The sequence below is a fragment of the Dasypus novemcinctus genome, chromosome 17, assembly GCF_030445035.2.
Source record: "Dasypus novemcinctus isolate mDasNov1 chromosome 17, mDasNov1.1.hap2, whole genome shotgun sequence".
Classification (NCBI taxonomy): domain Eukaryota; kingdom Metazoa; phylum Chordata; class Mammalia; order Cingulata; family Dasypodidae; genus Dasypus; species Dasypus novemcinctus.
This window is the reverse complement of record NC_080689.1, coordinates 2,676,664-2,699,040: the sequence shown is the minus strand read 5'-3', so window position 1 is coordinate 2,699,040 and position 22,377 is coordinate 2,676,664. Positions and strand designations below refer to the sequence as shown.

The 22,377-nt window shown below is 58.4% G+C and overlaps 1 protein-coding gene across 3 annotated transcripts in view; it reads right to left on the bottom strand.

Moving 5' to 3' along the window:
• The window catches only part of KCNIP3 (potassium voltage-gated channel interacting protein 3), a 67,347-nt gene that overhangs the window by 10,143 nt on the left and 34,827 nt on the right, over positions 1–22,377 (bottom strand). Inside the window, exon 1 of one of the 3 annotated variants that reach the window (XM_058278098.2) lies at positions 21,013–21,138. The exons of the other annotated variants lie outside the window; for them this stretch is intronic. Coding sequence (XP_058134081.1) covers positions 21,013–21,115 — 103 coding nt within the window. The 5' untranslated portion in view covers positions 21,116–21,138. Of the gene's footprint in view, positions 1–21,012; positions 21,139–22,377 lie in introns of those variants that run through there. 3 annotated transcript variants of the gene reach the window in all.

The following is a 22,377-nucleotide window of genomic DNA, read 5'->3' as shown; positions in this document are numbered from 1 at the left end:
GAGTTCTCCAGGGCACACATATAGGGTATATAGATATGTTCGGATGTTTGTTGGGTATTGCCATAGTGGATAGAGTTACACATGACAACTGAGGAAGTGCTGAGTTCCTATCCTGGGGAGTTCTGTTGCATTCCGCAATGGAACAGCAACAATCCCCAAAGCGCAAGGGAAAGACCAGTGAGGAAGGATGGTCCAATGATGGGTCCTCAATACTGATGACTATGCTTATGAGCCTGTGTCCTTGAAATTTCAACTAGGCCTAGAGCTGCAGGGTGCCTAAGAGTTACCCCCTGAGAGCCTCCATGTTGCTCAAATGTGGGCACTCTCTAAGCCAAACTCAGCATGTAAATGCATTACCTTCCCCCCAGCGTGGGACATGACTCCTGGGAATGAGCCTCCTGGCACCAAGGGATTACTATCATCACCAGCTGGTGATGCACCTAGAAAAAGACCTTGAATAAAAGGGGGAAATGGTAAAGACAAATGAGTTTATATGGCTAAGAGACTTCAAAATGAGTCAGGAGGTCATCAGAGGGGTCACACTTACACACATCTCAGCAGGATCTCAGAGGCAGCCAACATAGATACAACCCCACGAACTGGTGCTCCTGAGGGCTACAGAAACACACAGGGTCTATAGTCACGACAGATGGCTCTGGAGTTCAGTGCCTTGCCAGTGGGCCCTACTTTGGAATTTGTGCTCCTGATTGTGATGGAGTTCAACTGAGATGTGACCTCTCTACACATGCCTCCTCTGTCACTTTTACTGAACCTGTGATTGGTGCTGGGGTTTGTGTATGCTCAGGAGACTTGAATCTCTGGACTGTCCATGTGCCACCTGGGCCCTGAGCCTCAGCATAATCGTAACACCAACTCCAGTTCATTGGACTTACTCAGATCAGCTGATAGGGAGGTGAGGATGGTCAACCACCACACCAGGGAACCAAAAATGTCTACAGCTGCAAGCAGGAGAATCACATCCATCAGTCATGTGGGATCTAAGCCCCCTCTCGATTTAGAGGTGGAGTGGACATCATCATCCCAGGGTCCACAGAATGGAGGAACATAATATGGATTGGAGTGGACTTGCTGGTGTTCTACCATAGAACATTTGTGACTCCAGCAATGGAAGAAATTGTGTCATTGATGTGGAGACAGTGGCCATGGGAGTTGCTGAGGGCAGGGAGAGGGAGGAAGAAGTGTAATATGGGGCATTTGCAGGACTTGGAGTTGTCCTGAATGATATTGCAGGGACAGATGCAGGACATTGTGTATCCTGCCATAACCCACTGGATGGGCTGGGGGAGAGTGTGAACTAGAATGTAAACTATGGTCCCTGCGGTGTGGCAGTGCTCCAGGGTGTGTGCACCAAGTGCAATGAATGTGCCTCACTGATGAAGGGGCTGTTGATGTGGGAGGAGCAGGGGTGGGGGGGAGGGGAGGGAGTGGGGTATATGGGAATCTCTTATGTTTTTTAATGTAACGTTTTATGTGATCTACTTATCTTTTTTAAAAAAGACAATGAATTTTTAAAAATAAATAAAAATAAGAGTAGAAATAATGAAAATGAAAACAGTCAAATATAGAAAAAACCAATAAGGTCATTAAGAAACTGAATAGGGGGAAGCAGACTTGGCTCAACAGATAGAGCGTCCGCCTACCACATGCAAGGTCCACAGTTCAAACCCAGGGTCTCCTTGACCCGTGTGGAGCTGGCCCACGCGCAGTGCTGATGCACGCAAGGAGTGCCCTGCCATGCAGGGGTGTCCCCTGAGTAGGGGAGCCCCCACGCACAAGGAGTGCTCCCCATAAGGAGAACAGCCCAGCGCGAAAGAAAGTTCAGCCTGCCCAGGAGTGGTGCCGCCCACACGGAGAGCTGACACAAGATGACGCAACAAAAAGAAACACAGATTCCCGGAGCCACTGACAAGTATGCAAGTAGACACAGAAGAACACACAGTGAATGGACACAGAGAACAGGCAACTGAAGGGGGAAGGGAGAGAAATAAATAAAAATAAAACTTAAAAAAAAAAGAAACTGACTAGGCAAGTCATAGACTGGGGAAACACACCTGCAGTATGTATATCTGACCAAAAAACCCATTTCCAGAATAGGTAAAGGCCACCCAAAAATCAACAATAATAAGACTAATGACTCAACTTTTAAAAGAGGCAAAAGACTGGGTCACTTTACAAAAGAAAAATGTGCTTAACAGCACTAAACATCAAGAAAGGTAAATTAAAACCCAGTGATCTCACGACCCGTCACTTCGAGCAGACCGACACCAACGAGTGTTGGCGAGAACGTGGAGCGACTGGACCCGCCATCCGTTGCTGCGCAAGTGCCAAATGGTATCACCATTTCTTAGAAAGTTAAACGTGCTTCTACCTTACACATCTCCAAGGTAAGTGGAGATGAAGCGCACAGAAAGACTGGGACAAGAATATTTGTAGTAGCTTTGCTCAGAAGAGCCTCAAACAGTGAACTACCCTGAAATCTACCCAAGAATGAAACTGTGGTGCATTCCCAGGTTGGGACACAATTCTCCATTAAAGAGTGAACTTCTCATACAGGCACCAACACGGAGGTACCTCAAAAGCACCGTGCCGAGCAGGAGAAGCCAGACAGAGAGGGCTCAAACTCTCCGAGTCCAGCGTGTGAAGTTCCGGAGCAGGGACGCCGACGCGTGGCGGAGGCAGCGGCGCAGTGGTGCTGCTTTCACGGTGTACACACTTGCCAAAAGTCACCGATTTGCACATTTAAGATCTGTGCATTCAGTTGTATGAAAATCATACCTCGGTTTTTTTTCAAAAGGCGAGGAAACGCACTGCTTGGACTTCTGCTTGCCGTCACCTGGGGCAGTGTCCCTCGTGGACATCCACGGCCAGTGACCTCAAGACCGAAGAGGCCGGAGGCGCGTACCCGCAGGCTCCGGGCCCTGGCCGCCCCGGAGGGAATGGACGCACGTGACGCGAGCGCCACCTTCCCCTGGCCATCTGCCTGGGCGCTCTCTCAAGACCGTGGCCGGGGAGGCGGGCGTGGCCCGGGGCCAGCCGTCCCACTGAGCTGACGAGGCAGGACCGCGTTTGGAGCAGCTGAGGCAGGTGTCGTTTTCAGAGCCAGATCCTGGGAGAAGTTCGTGTGGGGTCCCCTTGGGGACGTCGAAAAGAAGCGGGACCCACGACGGGCTCCGAGGTGCCCTGGCGAGGGGGTCGGGAGGGGCTGAGAGCCCCATCTGCGGCTCCCAGGGCTGGCCTTCCTGGGCTGCCAGCCGCAGCCCTGAGCTGGCTGTCCCCGCAGCCCTGAGCTGGCACGTTGGCCTTACGGCTTCTGGCTCCTCTGCCATCGCCGGCCACCCGCAGAGCTGGGCCCCTGGTGATGCGAAGTCGCCGGTCAAAAGCCATGATCAGTGATGGGCCGTGCCCTCCCCTGGTCTTGGGGAAGAAGACTTTTATGTCCCTTTCTGTCCCCAGCCAGCCAGGGCTGGACCCCGCGGCCGCCCGCTGTGAGTTGTGGCCATGGGTGCTGGGAGCGGCCGGGCAGAGAAGGCCACTGGTGCTCCTGCTATAATTTCCCAGCCTCCTCCTCCCCGCTTCCCTGGACACTGCGGCGCTCCGCTGGCCTCGGGGCGTCTAAGTTGGAGCTTAGACCTTCTGCCTGTGTAACGGCTGTGACAGCGCAAGGACTAAATCGTGGCGTCCCCTACTCTGCCACCTTCCCACCATCAGAAAATAAAAACCATTTCAAAAGAACCAAATGTGACTTATAAAACTGAAGAATGTAGCATCTAAAAATTAAAAGTTCTTTTGATGAGCATAACGAAAGATTGGACGACACAGCAGGGAACTTATAGGCGGGTCAGTAGGATTATCCAATTGGAAAAGCAAAGAGAAAAAAACGGACAAAACCATGAGTAGATCTCAAGGACAATATCAAACATCCAAATGTTGTGTAACTGAAATCTCAGAAGGAGAGAAGAGACACTGGGGAATGAAACATATTTGAAGAAATAATGGACAAAATCTTCCCAAATCTGTTGAAAAACATCAATCCACAGAACCAAGAAACTCGGTGAACCCTAAGACGAATATACAAAAAGAAAACGCACCTAGGGACATCAAGCGCAAACTAATGAAAACCAGAGAGAAAGAGCAAGTCCCCCCAGCAGCAGCCAGGGCAGGGGTGGGAGGGCGAGGAGGTGCAGAAGGAGAGTCGGGTCTTAGGAGCGAAGGAGCGGGAAGAGGCCATGGCTCAACTGATAGGGCGTCCGCCTACGATATGGAGGGTCCAGGGTTCGATCAGGGCTTCCTGACCCGTGTGATGAGCTGGCCCACGTGCAATGCTGCCATGCACAAGGAGTGCTGTGCCACGCAGGGGAACCCCCACGTAGGGATGCCCCACGCACAAGGTGTGTGCCCGCAAGGAGAGTCGCCCTGCGTGAAAAAAGTACAGCTCGCCCAGGAGTGGCGCCACACATACAGAGAGGTGAAGCAGCAAGACGATGCAACAAAAAAGAGACACAGATTCCCAGTGCTGCCTGATAATGCAAGTGGATGCAGAAGAACACACAGCAAAAGGACACAGAGAGCAGACAACAGGGGAGAGGGGGAGAGAAATAAATAAAATAAATCTTAAAAAAAAAAAAGATGACATGTTAAAGAACGAAAGAAAAAGAAGCAAAGGAGAGCAAAGCCATGGGGCGAGAGAGAAAAACAAATATTTCAACCTAGAATTCTATATCCAGGGATTTTAATTGGGTCCCTTGAGTTAAAGAACATGATTAACTCAATCTTCTGCCCCTGAGGTCCAAAAAACAAAATAAAACAAAACCCTAAGGAGCGGATGCAGCTCAAGTGGTCGTGCACCTGCTTCCCATATACCAGGTCCTGTTTGATCCCTGCTACCACCTTAAAAACAAAAGAAGTAAATCAACTTCAGGGAGCAGGTGTGGCTCAGTGGTTAAGCGCTGGCTTCTCACATAGGGGGTCCCGGGTTCAGTCCCTGGCCCCGGTACCTAAAATAAATAAATAAATATTTTTAAAAAACAACAAAAAAAACCCCAAATCAAAACCAAACCCCAAATTTGCTGCTATCTCTTCCTCTAAAACAAACACCTGTTTTGATCCCACTTCCCCTCAAGCTACTTTTCCTCCCCTTCCTTGAATTCGGTGTCTCCCCCACCCCTCGTGCCTCCTTCTACCAAGTGGGCCACCAGCCATCTCCATGCTGCTGCTCCACTGATCAAGGTCATCTTGACCTGAAATAATGTAAGGACAATACAAGTGGATGCACTTTTTAAAAAACCGGGGATTGAACCCAGGACCTTGGCGATGGAAGCAGGTGCTCAACTGAGCTGCAGCTGCTGCCCAGTGAGAGCTGGTGTTTTCATTTGTATGATTTTAGGAGGTACCAGGGATTGAACCTGAGACCTCATACATGGGAAGCTGGTGCTCAACCACTGAGCTACATCCACTCCCCAGTATATGCACTTTTGAACACAGATGCAAAACCCTAAATTGAGCGCTCACTAACTGGATCCAACTGTATTTGAAAAAAAAAAAACAAAAACAAATGGTTAACAAGGTTTGATCGTAATGGTACAATGAAGAACAATCATATGAAAATTATAATCAGTTCAGGAAGGCATTTGATAAGCATCCACATCTATGTGTAATTAAATACACAAAATCTCTAAGCAAACGGAGAGTCAAAGGGAACGTCCTTTAATGAATCAAGTTTACATGCCAAAAATTTACAGAAAATATTAGATTTAATGGTGACGGCTCAGACACACACTTTTTAAGATTTGGGATAAACCACAGCTGGCCGCAATCACCGCTAATTGATGGTCTGCCAATGTTTTAAGGAAATTCTGAAAAAAGAAATAAATGGTGTAAGAACTGGGAAGGAAAGGATAAAGCTAACATTATTAGGAGATGATATGGTCCCTGCAGGGACCGAAAGGATCGATGGTCATGAGAGTTGAGGAAGGCTGCCAGATACAAAATTAACTTAGGAAAATCAATAGCAATTCTCTGCACCAGTAATGCCCTCCTAGAGAACAGTAAAAAATAATATTTATAATAGCAGTAAAAACTTAAAAGTATCTACATAGTAAACAAAAATCAAACGACCTCTGTACAGAAGGATAATATGCATAAATGAGGAGTCATTCTATCTTGGATGGGGCCCCTTAACATTAGAAAGATGTCGTTTCTCCCCAAAACAGCCTACAAATTCAGGGCAATTCCACTAAAAAATCCAGTTGGATTTTTTTGAGAACTTTGATCAACTTACTCTCAAAGTAATATGGGAGAACAAAAAATCCACGAAAAGCTGAAAAGGGAGAGCAGAGAGGGGGCTTCCCTCTCGGGTGCCGACACCGTAAACACTGCGTGGTGCCCACGAGGGCGGCCCCCGGGCAGCGGGCAGGCCGGGCACGCACGGGCCGAGGGGGCACCGCTCCGCATGGGGCCAGGCCGGCTCTTTAGTGGAGGGCGCGAGGCTCACTGTGTAAAGAAAATAAAACGCACTCCTCCCTTGCCCAACAAGCAAAAGCGACCTCAAGATGGATCAGAGATCCACAAGTGAAAGGCGAACTGTAGAGCGAAAATACACGCAAGAGACTCTCTCGTTAAGAGTGGGCAAGGATTTCTTAAAACTTCAACAGCTTGAACCGTAAAGGAGACAAATGATGAATTTTACAACCTCAAAAAGAAGGACTTCTGCTCCAAAGGGCACGGCAGCCACCGCCCGACACGCCCGAGGCCAGGGGAGGCGGTACCGGGTGAGCAAGGAGGAGTGCCTAGTCCAGGAGCCCAAAAGAGGAGCGAGACACGACAAAGGCTCAGCCTTGCCAGGAGGCAGGAGAGCAAACCACGTGCCAGTGCAGGGCCACCTGCGCCCCGAGGGCAGAGTGGTGACGTGAGCGGGCAGCGCCGCGGGCCGGACCTCGGCCAGCGCTAGTCCCCCAGCAGCTGCAGACGCGCCAACGGTGCAACGCTTCGGGAAGCGGTCTTACCAAGGGGACGCCCGCAGGCCCCAGGGCCAGCAGCCGGCCGAGGTGGGCACCCCAGAGAGAACCCCGGGCCGCGGCGCCCAGGAGCGTGTGGAGAAGGCGCCCTGGCGCTCTCTTTCAACAGCCGTAGCTTCATCAGCCCAAGCAGCCACGGCCGGCGGGCAGGTAAGTCACCTGCAGAGTATTCTCTGGATGAAATGTCACACAGCAGCGGATAACTAGCTAGAGAAACAGCAGCACACACAGCGCTCAGAAACAAAACGCTAGTGAGAAAAACAGTCCTAGGAAATCGGGGCAATAAACATCTTTTACAAAACTCAAAACAAGGAGAGCTAAGTGATACACCTGTAGGGAGCCACAGGGGATAAAATTAGAAAATAAAAGCCAAAATCCAGCCATGGTAAACATGAATCTAGCTGGGGGCACCCTCTATCGGGGTGCAATAGGAGGTTGGGCAGTTAGAGTGTTCTGGTTTTGGGGTGAAGGCAGGCTCCTCGGTGTGCATTCTATTATTCTTTGTAACTCACGTATCAAACACATGCACAGGAACACACCTGAACATATGTACTTATTCGATGTTAATTGAAAAGCTCTTTAAACATTAAAGCTCCCAGAACGAGGGCAAGAAAGAACGGAGGGCCCCGCTGGGCTGGCTGAACGCCAGACGCTGCACAGCCACGCGAAAGGCCGGCAGTCCTCAGGGAAGCGGCCCGCGGCCGAGAGCAGGCCCCTTACGCACGAGGCAGCAAAGCGGTTCAAAGTCACTTGAGCAAGAGCATGAAATGCAGATGTGGCGCTCTCTGCGTGGCGCTGTCTGCATGGCGCCATCTGCGTGGCACCATGTATGTGGCGCTGTCTGTGTGGCACCGTCTGCGTGGCGCCGAGTATGTGGCGCTCTCTGCGTGGTGCTGTCTGCATGGCGCCGTCTGCGTGGCACTGTCTGTATGGCACTGTCAGTGGGACAGGTAGCCTGGCCCCTCACCCTGATTGCCAGCGCTTGCCCAGGCTGGGTGGCCCCCGCTCCCGGGGATGCCAGAGGCCTCTCCTGGCTCTTGGTTTCAGCATAACAGTGGGGGGCACCGTTCCCCCATTCAGCAGCCACAGGGTGCACCAGCCGTTTCCTCAACACACGCGGGTGCGCAGGGGCTAGTCCAGGGCTCCCCGCATCACAGGACCCCACCACCCGGCATTCACTGGTAGCCAGGGGCTCAGGGACAAAGTTTTAACCCCCCACCAAACAAGGAGTGCGGCCCGAGGCCAGTGTCAAAGGGGCTCTTGGGACACTGCCTTCGAGTTGAGTGACCCGGAGCTGGCCAGCCTGGCCGCACACAGGCAGGGCTCGCCTCCGCCTAAACCCTGCCCGGCCGCGCTCCCCCCCCGCCGGCCCCAGCCCTGCGGCCCACGGGACCCCTCCCACCCCTGCGGTGCGTGGGAAGGCGGCCCTGGATCTTTAGCTCCCTGAGCTGAGGTGCTCCAGGTACTGGGGGGCTCGAGCCCCGTGGAGGCTCCAGGGGTGCCCTGCAGGCTGCCTGAGCACCCCTGAACCCGCCCAGCCCCAGCCCCCAGAGCCAAGAGGCAAGCCCAGGCCCCAAGCAGCCAGGAGGAGGGCTGCCGGGTGGGACGTAACAGTTTCCAAAGGCGGCCACGTGGGGACCAAGCAAAACCTCCCTGACGCGAACGTGGCGTTTCAATCCGACGCTCGACTTGATTTGCTGGGGGGCGGGGGTGCCCGGGATCCTTGCAGGCGCGGGCCGCCCCCCACGTCGCCGCAGCCTCCCCTCGGGACCGCACGTCACCAGTGGTGGCCTGCTCTGCACGCGGCTCCCTGGCACTGCCCCTGCTGGGGACGGGGCCGCGCCCCGACGGGACGGTCCAGCTCTCCGCCTGCGCGCCTGTGGGTGCACCATGGTCAACAGGCCTCTCGGGGCGGGGTGGGCTGGCTCAGACCCTGCTCAGGTGAGGCCCCCTGACGCGCGGGCTTAGCCCACACCTGAACTCGGAGGCCGCCCGCCAGGAGGGGCCGGAAGCAGCGAAACCAGTGCGAGAAGGTGCTGGAAGGCCACGGACTTCCGGGAAGGCGAGCCCGGCCGAGGACCCGCTGCGCTCCAGGGGCCACGCCAGCCGCTGTGTGTGGCTGTCCTGGCGGCCCCGGCGAGCGGGCAGCCCCCCGGGATGGGATGTCCGAGGCCGGGAGGCTCCGATGCTCTGGGGCCAGGGAAGCCCCTGCCCACCGGCCGGGACCCGAGGGACGCGAGCTGCACCCGTGAGGGGCAGCTCCAGGCCTGGGTGCAGCTGCGGGCCCTCCGGCTGCCAGTGCACTTGGGAGGAGAAAGACGGGGGCTGCTCAGGGGCTCCCCGAAGGAGGAGGCTCAGCCCAGAGGCGCCCACTGCCCAGGTGACACCAGACCCCCGAGCCAGAGGAGCCCAGGGACTGCGTGGGACGGCAGAGCCTGCAGGAAGCGACTCCCTCCATCTGGCCAGCCCCTTTACCTGCAGGACGTCGGCCTCCAGGAAGGTGAGTGCCCGGCCCCCCCTACCTGCTGGGGGCACCAGCTCCTGAGAAGGTGTGTGCCCGGCCCCCCTACCTGCTGGGGGCACCAGCTCCTGAGAAGGTGTGTGCCCAGCCCCCCCACCTGCTGGGGGCACCAGCTCCTGAGAAGGTGAGTGCCCGGCCCCCCCACCTGCTGGGGGCACCAGCTCCTGAGAAGGTGAGTGCCCACCCCCCTCTATCTGCTGGGGGCACCAGCTCCTGAGAAGGTGTGTGCCCACCCCCCTCTATCTGCTGGGGGCACCAGCTCCTGAGAAGGTGTGTGCCCGGCTCCCCTACCTGCTGGGGGCACCAGCTCCTGAGAAGGTGTGTGCCCAGCCCCCCTCTACCTGCTGGGGGCACCAGCTCCTGAGAAGGTGAGTGCCCGGCCCCCCCCCCACCTGCTGGGGGCACCAGCTCCTGAAAAGGTGCGTGCCCGGCCCCCCTACCTGCCCCCTCTACCTGCGGGGACGTCGTTCTCCAGGAAGGTGCGGTCGTGATTCTGTAGATGCTCCCAGACCTCTCTGGTCTCGACGCCCCCAAGCTGGGGAGGTGTTGACCTAGGGGGTCCTGCCCCAGGCCCCCCGCCCGGGGCTGCATCAGGCCTCGGGCTCCAGGCACCTCCCACCTCCCAGCAGCCTCGGGGGCTCAGAACCCCAAGCAAGCGCGAAGGACGCACTGGCGTGACCGAGCGCCCCTGCCGTCCCCTAACCCCTGGAACACAGGGAGTGATGTGTGCTGGAGGGGAGCACAGCCGGGTGTTAGGGGCGAGAGCGCATGTGCATGAAGGCGCGTGAAAGTGTGTGAGGGTGAGCGAAGGCGCATCGAGCGCTTACCCGCACGAGCACTGCCGAGAGCGAGCACTGCCGAGAGCCAGCACTGCCGAGAGCGAGCACTGCCGAGAGCCAGCACTGCTGACACGCCCTGAGCACTGCTGAGCTGCCCGGAGCACTACCGAGAGTGAACATTGCTGAGAGCAAGTACTGCCTACAGCAAGTGCTGCCAGTGAGTACTGCCAGTGAGCACTGCCGACAGCGAGCACTGCCAACCGGTCGCTCTTCACGGGCTCCACGAGGGAGGCTTCTTGGGCCCAGGCTCCCTCCTCCCCATGCTGGGGGAGGCTGGGGTGCATGTGGCCAGGTCCTGCAGAATTTGGGGGCACTAGGGTGAACCTGGCTCTGTCCTCCCTGAGCCGCAATTTCCTCGTTTATAAAACGGGTCTGCGGATGAGGATAAATTATGAGCCGCACAAGTGCTGACCAGGGGGGTAGGCCTCAGAGCAGACCCCCTGCTGCTGGCCCCGAGGCTGAGGCCAGGCCAGCGGGCAGGGGGCACACAGAGGCCAGCTGGAGTCTTGAGCTGGAGCCCCGGGAAGTTAGCACACAGAGGAAAGAGAAGCAAGCCCGGGAAGAGAGGACCTGGGCCAAGAGAAGAACATGGAGGAATAGAAACGGCTCCTTAGACACAGCAGAAACCCCGGGGAGAGAGACAGAGCCCTTCACCTGATAGTCCACAGCTGGCCTTATGGAGAGAGGCAAAGCCTAGAGAGCCTCATAGTCTACAGCTGGCCTTGTGGAGGAAATAAAGGATCTGAGCCCAGAGAGAAGCAAGACCTGGGAAGAGAGGAACCCAGGAAGCCTGAACCCTGGCAGACGTCGGCGGCCATCTTGCTCCAACATGTGGCAAACGTGAGGGAAGTAACTTATGCTTTATGGCTTGAGAACTGTAAGCTTCTACCCCAAATAAATACCCTTTATAAAAACCCACCAATTTCTGGTATTTTGCATCAGCACCCCTTTGGCTGAGTAATACAGAATTTGGCACCAGGAGTGGGGTAGTGCTTTTGCAATTACCAAAATGCTGGAATGGTTTTATAAATGGGTAAGGGGTATTTTTTGGAAGAATTGTGAAATGCTTGATGGAAGAGGCCAAGATGGCTTTGATGAGACTGTTGATAGCAATATGGATGCTAAAGAGACTTTTTATGATGCCTTAGAAGTAAATGATGAAACTATTATTGGAAGCCGGAGGAAAGGTGATCCATGTTTTAAAGTTGCAGAGACTTTAGCAAGAGTAACTCCTGGTGTCTTAAGGAAGGAAGAATTTGAAAATGGTGAGCCTGGGCATTTAGCTGAGGAACTTTCCAAAGTAAACCCAGAGAATGCAGCTTGGCTTCTTGCAGCTTATCATAAAATGCTAGACAAGAGAGGCAAGCTGAAGACTGAAATGTTGGGCACAAAGAAAACAGAAACTGATTCTGGAAAGCCCAAGCCTCTGGAAATCAAGTTCCCAGATGACAGTGCCCCACTGGGGGACTTAAGTAAACTTGGAACTTGTAAATCAGGAGTGAAGATGCAGTTATCTTGGAAAGCTTGTGGAAAGTCTTCCCGTCTGATGGCTTGGATCCCTGCTTCCTGCCTGCTAAACCAACAGACTTCTTGAGAAAGCTGCATGAACAAAACCACTGTCAGCCTGGAATAAAAGGGACACAGAAGGGAGAGACTGAAGGGGGAATGACCTGAAGAGGAAAACCATGGAAGCTGAGATCTGGAATTAAGACATCACCTTGGGCCATGAAAGGAACCCCACCAATGTGTGCAGAGAGGGTGAGTTTTTCCCAGCAGCTGAAGAGGGTGGATGTTCCCACCGGATGTTCAGGGAGAGTTTTGCCACCCCAGGGTACAGAGAGGTGGAGCACATTCCTCAAGGATAGGGGGGTTGAGGTCAATGTCCCTAGGTCTGAGAGGGGTGCACCTGTCCCCCATGGATCAGGGAAGGCCAGGTGGTCAACTTTTGCTCTGAGAGGGTTGAGCCTATGCCAAAGGTTAGGGGTAATGTTGTCTTCAGGTCACTGTACTAGGGGGCTTAAGACTCTACCCAAAGATTGGGTAAGGTGTGGCAATCACCCTAATACTCTCGGAGGGTGAGGTCTGGAGCTTGGTTGACACCCAGATGCTTGATGAGGGTGGAACCAAGAAAACGGCCATTGGGCAAGCCTGTGGAAAGGGTGGGTTCCCATAAGGCCTCTTAAGAATGACTCTCAGAGAAGCATATGTGGCTCAACAGATAGAGCTTCCACCTACCATATAGGAGGTCCAGGGATTGATACCCATGGCCTCCTGGCCCATGTGGCGAGCTGGTCCACCTAGATTGCTGCCGCATACAAGGAGTTTCACCCCACACAAGGGTGCCCCCGCTTAAGGAGTGGCCCCCACGCAAGGAGTGCAGCCCCAGCGCAGGAGAGCAGATCACCCAGGAGTGGTGCCACCCACATGGAGAGCTGACGCAGCAAAAAAGAGACAGAGAAGAGACAATATGAGATGCAGTGAACTAGGGAGCTGAGGTGGAGCAAGAGAATGATCAACTCTCTCCCACTTCAGAAGGTTCCAGGATGGGTTCCTGGAGATGCCTAATGAGAATACAAAAGACATGGAAGAACATGCAGTAAATGGACAGAGAGAGCAGACAATGGAGGGGGAAGAAGGAGGGAAGGAAGGAGGGAGGGAGGGAAGGGAGGAAGGGAGGGAGGGAAGTAGGGAAGGAGGGAGGGAGGGAGAAAGGGAGGAAGGAAGGCTGGCTGGCTCTCAGATTTTGAAATCAAATGAAGGATGTCCAGCAGGTTTACTGAACAGTTCTGGACCCATAACCCATGTTTCCTTCCAAATTTCTCCTTACTGTAATGAAAATGTTTATCCTTTGTCTGTTCATTTGCATACTGGAAGCAGATAAATTGTTTTGTCAGTTTCAGAAGTCTATAGTAGATGGGACTTTGCCCCAAGACCAGCTTTCTTTAAATTGACTGTGACATGATTTAGTACTTGCATTGTTGCTGATTTAAGATTTTTTTTGAATACTGTAATGTCTTTTTGGAATTCAGAGAGTGGAGTGTAGCAGTTTGATATGGTTATGAATTCCAAAAATAGATATTAGGCTATTTTTGTAATCTGGTCTGTTACCTGGGCATGATTAAATTATGATTAGGGCTTTGACTGGGTCATGTCAGTAGTGTGTTGAGTTCCTGCCCCCTTGGTGGGTGGGGACTCACAGATAAAAATCATGGCAAAGGACAGAGTTGGAGATTTTGGTGTTGGAATTTTGATTTGGAGTTTGATGCTGGAGTCTTGAGCTGGAGCCCTGGGAAGTCAGCACACAGAGGAAAGAGAAGCCAGCCCAGGAAGAGAGGACCTGAGACAGGAGAAGAACACAGAGGAGTAGAGATGGTTCCTTAGACACAGCAGAAACCCTGGGGAGAGAGACAGAGCCGTTCACCTGATAGTCTACAGCTGCCTTGTGGAGGAAACAGGAGCTGAGCCCAGAGGAACCCAGGAAGCCTGAACCCCGCAGACGTCGGCAGCCATCTTGCTCCAACACGTGGAAACAGACTTTGGTGAGGGAAGTAACTTATGCTTTATGACCTGGTGTCTGTAAGCTCCTACCCCAAATAAACACCCTTTATAAAACCAACCAATTTCTGGTATTTTGCCTGGCACCCTTTGGCTGACCAACACGAGCAGCAGTGGCTCCGGCGGCTCCCTGGGCTGCCCGTGCACGGCAGGACCCTGAGCTGGGTACTGGGCCTCTGCCGGCTGGAAGCAGTGCCTGCCCCGCCCCGCAGCTGTGATAACCAACCGCACCCTGAGGGCAAAACTGCCCCCGGTGAGAACCCCAGGTGCAGAGAGCTGCCAGGACCTTGCCGGGAGCAGGCGGCCACCAGCCCAAACCCGCCGTCCCCAGCCCGCCCGCCGCGCCTCGGAGGTCTGAGTTCTCTTTTAACTTTTCGACGTGTCCCGGTGAGGGTGACGAAGGGAAAAGAATCTGTTTCGATCCCCGTGGGGCCTCTGAGCTCCTTTCCGCTGGGGCTGGGGGGGCCGCCGCTCCCCTCCTCCACAGCCCCCACGTGGGCAGCAGCTCTCCCTCTGGTCGGGGCCCTCAGCTTCGCCCTCCTCACGGCCATGACAACTCACTCATTTTGGGCAAGGGGCTTCCGTCCCCCACGGGAATCCAACCTCAGCGCACTGGGGGCCCTGCCGCCCCTGCGCAGTCAGGGTCTGCTCACTAGCCCAGATGGCTAATGGGGGCACCAGGCCCGAGACAGGGGGCTTTGGGGATGGGTGCCCGGGGACGCGGGAGTCACAGGAGCAACAACTCCACAGGTGCACCTGGAGCCCCCCCGGGGCACCACAGGGGGAGGCGGTCCCTGCCCGACACGTCTGGGGCCACGACCAGCATCCCAGCAGCCCGGTGGCCCGAGCCGGAGCTCCAGGGAGGGGGCTGGCGGCCAGGCATTCCAAGTCCGAGGGTGGGGGCCTCCAGGGCTGACCGTCCCTCCTCCTGGGACCCTCGCCTGGCCTTCTAGGACCCCCTTTCTCCGTGCTCCTTCCCTGACCCCTCTCCATCCCACTCGCTTGGTGGCCCCCACCACCGGGGTCACGGCCCAGCCTTCTCCTTCCGGGCCGCCGGGCAGCCCTTTCCCTGCCCTGCACGTCACTGAGCTCCGCAGCTACTGCGTCGTCACAGAGAGAAGGTTCAAGGCGAACCGGCATCGAGCAATTCCACAGGCACCGTTTTTCCAACAGTGTGTGCTCACTCTGCGTCTCTGTGTCACGTTTTGGCAATTCTCGCAGTACTTCGAGCTTTTTCATGATTATTATATCTGCCATGGTGGTCTTTGATGCTACCATTATAATTGTTTCAGGGGCACACAAAACTGCACCCACACAAGGGGGCAAACTGGGTCGGTAAAGGTGTGTTCTGACGGCCGTTCCCCCTCCTCTCCCTCTGCTCGGGTCTCCCTAGCCCCTGAGACACAACACTGACAATGGGCCAGTTAGTGTCCTGCAGTGGCCTCTGTTCAAAGGAAAGGAACAGCCACACGCCGCTCCCTTTAACCCACAGCTAGAAATGAACAGCTTAGCGAGGAAGGCTGGTCGAGTGCCGACAGGCGGAAGGCCAGGCCTCTTGCCCCGGTTAACCAAGCTGTGAACGCGAAGGAAACGTTCTGGAAGGAAATCAGAAGTGCTACTCCAGTGAACACACAAATAATAAGAACGTGGAAGAGCCTTCCTGCTGATGTGGAGGTTTCAGTGGTCTAGAGAGACCAAACCAGCCACGACACGCCCTTAAGCCAAAGCCTAATCCAGAGCAAGGCCTGGCCCTCTTCACCTGCAGGCCGGGAGAGGCGGGGGAGGTGGGGGAGCGGGAGAAGGAACGTCTGAGGCTGGCAGAGGACAGTTCATGAGGTTGAAGGAAAGAAGCCGTCTCCATAATATAAAAGCACAAGGTGACGTAGCCAGTGCCGATGTAGCAGCTACAACAAATCATCCAGATCTAGCTAGGATAACGGATGGAGGTGGCTTCACTGAACAACAGATTTTCAATGTAGACAAGCCAGCCTAGCGCTGGGAAGAGGACGCCATGAGGACTTTCGTAGCTGGAGAGGAGAAGTCAGTGCCTGGCTTCACTTCAAAGCTTCCAGGACAGGCCGACTCTCCGGGGAGGGGCCAGTGCAGTTGGTGACTTTCAGTTGAAGCCAGAGCTCAGTTATTGTGATGGAAATCCTAGAATCTATGCTAAATCCCTTCTGCCTGTGCTCTACCAATGAAATAATAAAGCCTGGGTGGCCACACATCTGTTTACAACATGGTTCAATGAAGATTTTAAGCCCACCGTTGACACCTACTGTTCAGAAAAGAAGATTCTTTTCGAGCTATTACAGCTCTTTGACAATGCACCTGGCCGCCCAAGAGCTCCAGTGGGATGGTGGGATACTGCTGTTTCCATGCCGGTGAACACAACATCCATTCTGCAGCCCATGGATCAAGGAGTCGTTTTGACTTTCAAGTCTTATTACTTAAGGATAACATGCCCTAGATAGTGGTCCCTCAGGGAGCTGGGCAAAGTCCATCGAAAGTCTTCTGGAAAGGATTCACCATTCGAGATGCCATTAGGACACTCGTGATTTGTGGGAGGAGGTCAAAATGTCAACAAGCGTTTGGAAGAAGTTGATTCCAGCCCTCATGGATGACGTTGAGGGGTTCAGGACTTCGGGGGAGGAAGGGACTGCAGATGTGGGAAGCAAGAGAACTAGCCTAGGAAGTGGCGCCTGAAGATGTGGCTATTGAACTGCTGCCAGCTCATGATAAAACTCGAATGGATGAGGAGCTGCTTCTCATGGATGAGCAAAGAAAGTGGTTTCTTGAGATGGAATCTGCTCCTGGTGAAGATGCTGTGAACACTGCCGAAACGATGACAAGGGATTTAGAATATTATATAAACTTAGTTGATAGAGCAGCTGCAGGGCTGGAGAAGACTGACTCCAATTTTGTGGGTAAAATGCTACCAAAAAGGATTGCATGCCTCAGAGAAACTTTTCACGAAAGAAAGAGCCCATCGGTGCGGCCACCTTCATTGCTGTCTATTTTAAGGAATGGCCACCGCCACCCCAACCTTCGGCCACCCCCACCCTGACCAGTCAGCAGCCGTCAACATTGAGGCGAGACCCTCCACCAGCAAGATTACGACTTGCTGAAGGCTCAGATGATGGCTAGCGTGTTTTAGCAACAAAGTGTTTTTAAATTAAGGTCTGTACACTGCTTTTTTAGGCAGAATGCTACGGCACACTTAATAGACCACAGTATAGTGTAAACATAACCTTAACATGCACTGGGAAACCAACAAATTCGTATGACCCACTTTATTGTGATATCCGCAAGATCTTTGAGGCGTGGCTGTACCCCTCAGCCTCCTTGCTGGTTGTTTTTTAGACATCTGTGGTGGGCAGAGTCACGCCCCCAAGATGCCCACCATCGAATCCCCAGAGCCTGGGCATACAGCCAGGTACAAAGCAAAGGGGGAGTCAGCTCACAGGTGGAAGTGAGGTGGATAATCAGGTCCACAAAATAGGGAACTAACCTGTATTATCAGGTGGCCCAATATAATTGCCAGGGTTCTTAAAAGTAGACGTGGGAACTGGAAGAGAGAACCAGAGCGACGGCAGAGCGAGGACTTGGCCCAGCACTGCTGGCTTTGAAGGTGGACGGAGGGGCCAGGGGCCAAGCCGCGAAGCCGGAAAGGGCCAGGACTCAGACTCTGCCCTGGGGCCGCAGAAGGCTCCCAGGCCCTCGAGGGCCAGGGTTTAGCCCGACAGCCACGTGGGCTTCCCAGGGCACCGAACTCCAGGACAATCTGTGTTGTTTTAAGCCACTCCATTTGTGGCCTTTTGTCACAGCTGCCATAAAAAAGTGATGCAACACCCCAACTGCCTCTGCCCAAAACGGACCCAGCGGTCTTGCCCACTCAGCGGGGTGGCCCCTCGCCCCCCGCCTCCCACGCCACAGCTTCCGTGGGCAGCCCGTAGCTCTACCCGCAGAGCGCACTGGAGCCAACCCCTTCTCCCTCCACTGCCGTGTCCCTCCAACAGGGCTCCGCTCCCACCTGCACCCCACCCCCACCCAGCAGCCAGGGGGTTCCGTGCCCCTGCCCGGACCCTTCCAAGGGCTCCGGCTTGCTCTGAGAGCAAAAGCCAAGGTCCCTTGTTAAGCCACAGGCCACCAGAGTCCACCCAGGACTTCCGACTCGGCAGGTCTGGGGTGGGGCCTAAGAACCTGCATTCTAACAAGCCCCGAAATGAGGCTGAAGTGGCTGGTCCAGGGGTCCCACCTGCAGGACCACTTTGCTAGACCGCCTCCCAACGGGGGTCCACAGTCCAGGCTGTGCAAGAGCCACCAGGGAGCTGGGGCCACCGCGCGGGGCCAGGAGGAAACGCGCTGGTGTGGGCACAGGGGTCGCTTGAAAGCTCCCCGGGTGACGCGACCTGCAGCCCCGTCAGGACCCACGGCCCTCCCGACCCGGCCGCTCACTCCCTCGGCTCCCGGGGCTCCCCACTTCTCCCCACCGCTCCTCCGAGCCCCGGGCTCTGCGCCCCGGGGTCAGCAGCTGGCGCGGGGCCCAGGGCCGGGGCCGAGGGCCGGGAAGGCGCCCGCTCTCCCTGAGCGTTCAGCCAACGCTCGCCGCGCTGCCGACCCGGGCCAAGCACGGCCTGCGCCCAGGGGTGCTGCAGCGAGGACGAAGCCCCCGCCCCGCGGCGCCGACATCTGGCGCAGGCGGACGCCGTGTGCGGGAAGGAGCCCCGAGAGCCTCCCTGGAAGGCAGGGAGGGGGCCGGCGAGAGGGGGCAGGCCTGGGGGGCATGAGCCTGGAGGGCTCCGTTGAGACCGGGAGCAGAGGGCACAGGCCACCTGGCCTGGACCCCGGCACCCTGGGCAGGGCCCTGGCGGCGATCCCCGGAGCCGCGCCGCGGCACCTTCTGGACCACGACCCCCGTGAGCACGTGGCTCGGCGCCAGGGGAAGGCCCAGACATGCCGCCTCGCGTCCTTTCAGGGGCTCAGGCCCCACCAACGAACGCCAGACACCAAGCTCCACTTGGGGGGCTGCAGCGGCCAGACAGGGTCACCCCTCGCCCCTGCGGGGTCCACGCCCCAAAGCCCGGCGCCCCCGAGCCCTGCGCGTCCACACGACACGGGGCAGCTCCTTCATCCCCAACGCCCCCCAGGCCGTGCAGAAGGAAGGAGACGCCGTGACCGGCACCGGAAGAGCCGCCTCGTTGCCCCCGGGGTGACCGCGCCTGCCCTGCGGTGAGGACGGCCACCTGGCCACCGGGCTCCCGGCGCAGCCCTGCCTGGCCGCAGGGACCGCGGCGACCGATGGCGTGGAGGAGCCAGAGCCGCTGGGGGCCCGGGCGCAGGGGTCCTTCCGCCGGCTGCGTCTGTTTCCACGCGGCTGCCTTCCTGGAACCCGGAGCCACTCGCCCACACGGTCCCCAGGGGCGCCCTCTCCCTGGACTTTTACAAACGAGAATCGCGGGGCTCCGGGGGGGCCAAGAGGCACTCGTGGCTGTCGGGGGGGGCACCGGCTGCGCGAGGGCCAGCTCCGCAGCAGGCTGGGTGGGCGGTCCCTGCCTGACCAAGGGGGTCCCTTACTTACCAGGGGCCCGTTCCCGGTCCCGCGTGAAGCCACGGCTCACCGTGTCTGCACGCGCATCCCGTGCCAGCAAGGGCGCTGGGCGGACCGAGGCCCGCCGCCCGCTCAGCCGCAGGGCGGGTTTCGCTCTTAGCCCCCTGCACGGGTGGGGAAAGCGAGGGGAAGGGCCAAGGCGTTTGACACCAGGGCGGGGGGAGCGATGCTGAGGCTGACCGCTGCTTTGGGCTCCCCCGCTGGCTCGGGACCCCGGAACTCCGAGGAGCGCCCGTGGGCACCCGTGCCAGGAAAGAGCTCGCTCGCGCTCGGAGGGGCTTGTGCAGCGGGCCGACGTGCCACCCACCGGGGAGGGCACCCTGCTCCTTGGAATCGCCTCGTGAGTGCGGCTCGCCGAGGCAGGCGCTGGGTGACTGGCTCGCCGCCCCTGCTCTGGGGTGGCCCTCGCCCTGCCCTCCCCTGGAGGGCCCCGCCCGGAAAGACGGAAAGACAGAGAGCAGGGCAGGCGCCGTGGCTTCCGTGGCTTCCCCGGCTCCAGTGGGGAAAAGTCCCTGCGTGGGATACAAGCACCCCTGGGAGGCAGGGGCCCCTCAGGGGCACAGTGGGACAGATGCTCCTTTCCCCACCCTGTCCTAGGCACCCCCCTTTCCCAGGGAGTCCTCTATCCCAGACCTTCCTGCCGGGGCGCTTCTCCTCCCCACGCGAAACGCTCGGCTCGGCCCTGGGCACAGCTGCCTCCGGCCAGCCCCGTGGCTCGGCCTCCGGGGCCCCCCTGGGGGAGGGGCGTGGAGCAGCCGCTGGGGGGGAGCTGAGTGGGTGCCTGTGAGGGCCCTGCTTCCAGGGCCTGCACCCCTGCCTGCCCCCAGGGGCTCGGGGAGCACCCCCACACCTGAGAGGCCCGCCACCCCTGGCCTTCCCAGGGGCCCAGGCAGTTGAGCCTGGCAAGGTCAGCCGAGCGCCAGGCGGGCAGCAGCGTCCTCCCCGAGGACAGCGGGGGAGCCGGGTGGCACGGGTGGGTCCCGGCCGGCAGGGCTGCAGGGCCACCCCTGCCTGGCTGTGACCCGCTGGGCCCGGCCTGGTGGAGACGGGTGGGCCCTGGAGCACTCCGCTCCTGGCCTGCTCAGAGCCGGAGGGGGGGTCCCGCGGGGCTGGGAGCCCGCCCTCCAGGCGCCTGCTGGGGTCCCCAGGGTCAGGGGCCGCTCTGAGGCGGGCCCCAGGTGTGGCTCCTCAGTGAATATTTGATGGGGAGGAGGACGCAGAGCCCGCTGGGGCGGTCACAGACCTCCCCGCCTGGCTGCGCCTGGGGAGGGGGCTGCGTGTGAGGTGGGGGCGGCACGGGCGGCCCCAGCAGGCGGCTGAGGGTCCTTCCGTCGTCCCAGCCCGGCGCCCTTCCCGGGACGGCCGGGGATGCCGGCTCAAGGTGTCCCCGGAGCCGCGCCCTCCGCGCCCTCGGCGCCCCGGGCCCAGCCCCCGCGCGGGGCGGCGGCGCGTTACCTTCCATGGACATGGGCTCCAGGATGCCGAACTGCTTGAGGACGGCCACGAAGAGCAGCAGCACCACGGCCACGGCGCACAGCTCCATGCCCTGGATGCCCATGGCGCGCGGGGCCCTGCGGGCGGCGGCTCACATGCGGGCGGCGGCGGGCGGCGGCGGCGGGGCGCGGGGCAGACCCGGCGGCCCAGCCCGCGCGCAACTCGGCGGCTCAGCCCGCAAACTTGGAGGCGCGGCGGCGCGGGGCGCAGCTCGGGCGGCCGGCACGGGCCAGCGGCGCCTCCATGCCCCGCGCCTCTGCGGGCCCGCGGGCGCGGGGGCGCGGGGGGCGGCGGGGGTCCCGGGCCCTCCCGGCAGCCCCAGCCTCCATCGCGGCTCCCCGCGCGCTCATTGGCCTCGGCGCGGCGCCCTCGCGGGGAGGCACCCAGGCCGGGGGCGGAGGGAGGCGGCCCCGCCCCGGAGCGGGCTTGGCGCGGCGCCACCACGGCCGGACGCGCCCCGGGGAGGCGGCAGCCGGCGGAGTCCCCGGGCAGAGCTGTCGGGAGGGGGGGCTGGGGCGCCGCCCTGGGGGCCGCCCCGGGAGACTCGGCCACGCGCAGCGGCTGGGCCGCGCCGGCTCTGGCCCCCTTTGAGCACCGCCAAGTTGCTCTCCAAAGTTCTCGGGTCCTGAAACCCCGCGTGCGCCGTGGGAGAGGGCGCGGGCCGGGGCGGGAGAGCCTGCCGAGCAGGGTTCAGATCTCAGCTGTGCGGCGTGACCTTGACCAAGTCTCTGCCCCTCGCCCTGCGGCCGCAGCTCCGCGGGTGGCGGCGGTGGGCGCGGCAGGCAGGCGCCCGCCTGCCAGTTTGTGGGTCGCCTTCTTCCCGCCGGGGTACGGGGGTGGGGGGAGGGAGGGGAAGGTGGCGCAGACCTGGGGGACCTGGCCTCTCCGCTGCCCTCCGGAGGGCACCGCGCCCGCAGGCCCAGCCCGGCCCCGGCGGCGAGGAGCGCAGGGCGCCCAGGACGCGCGGCCCTTCCGCCCTCCCGGGGCCCGCACGGCGGGAGGAACTCGGCCCCGTTCCGCGCCCCGCTCGGCCCGAGGGTCTCCGGAGCCCCTGCGCGCACTCGCGCTGGTTCACCGAGGCTTCCCCGAGCCTCCGCTGTGCGCGCCCAGAGTGCAAGCCCCCGGCATGGGGAAGCGCAGTGCGCGGCGCCCGAGCCGAGCCCGGGAGCTGGCGGTGACCCTGCCAAGGGCCCCGGGGCAGCCTCTTCTCCCATTTCATGGATGAGGAAGCCGAGGCCCGGCGCGCTTCGGCCGGGCCTGCTGGGTTCCAGAGGGGCGCGTCCCCAGGACACCGCCGTTTCCCGGGAAACCGAGGCACGCCCGTTC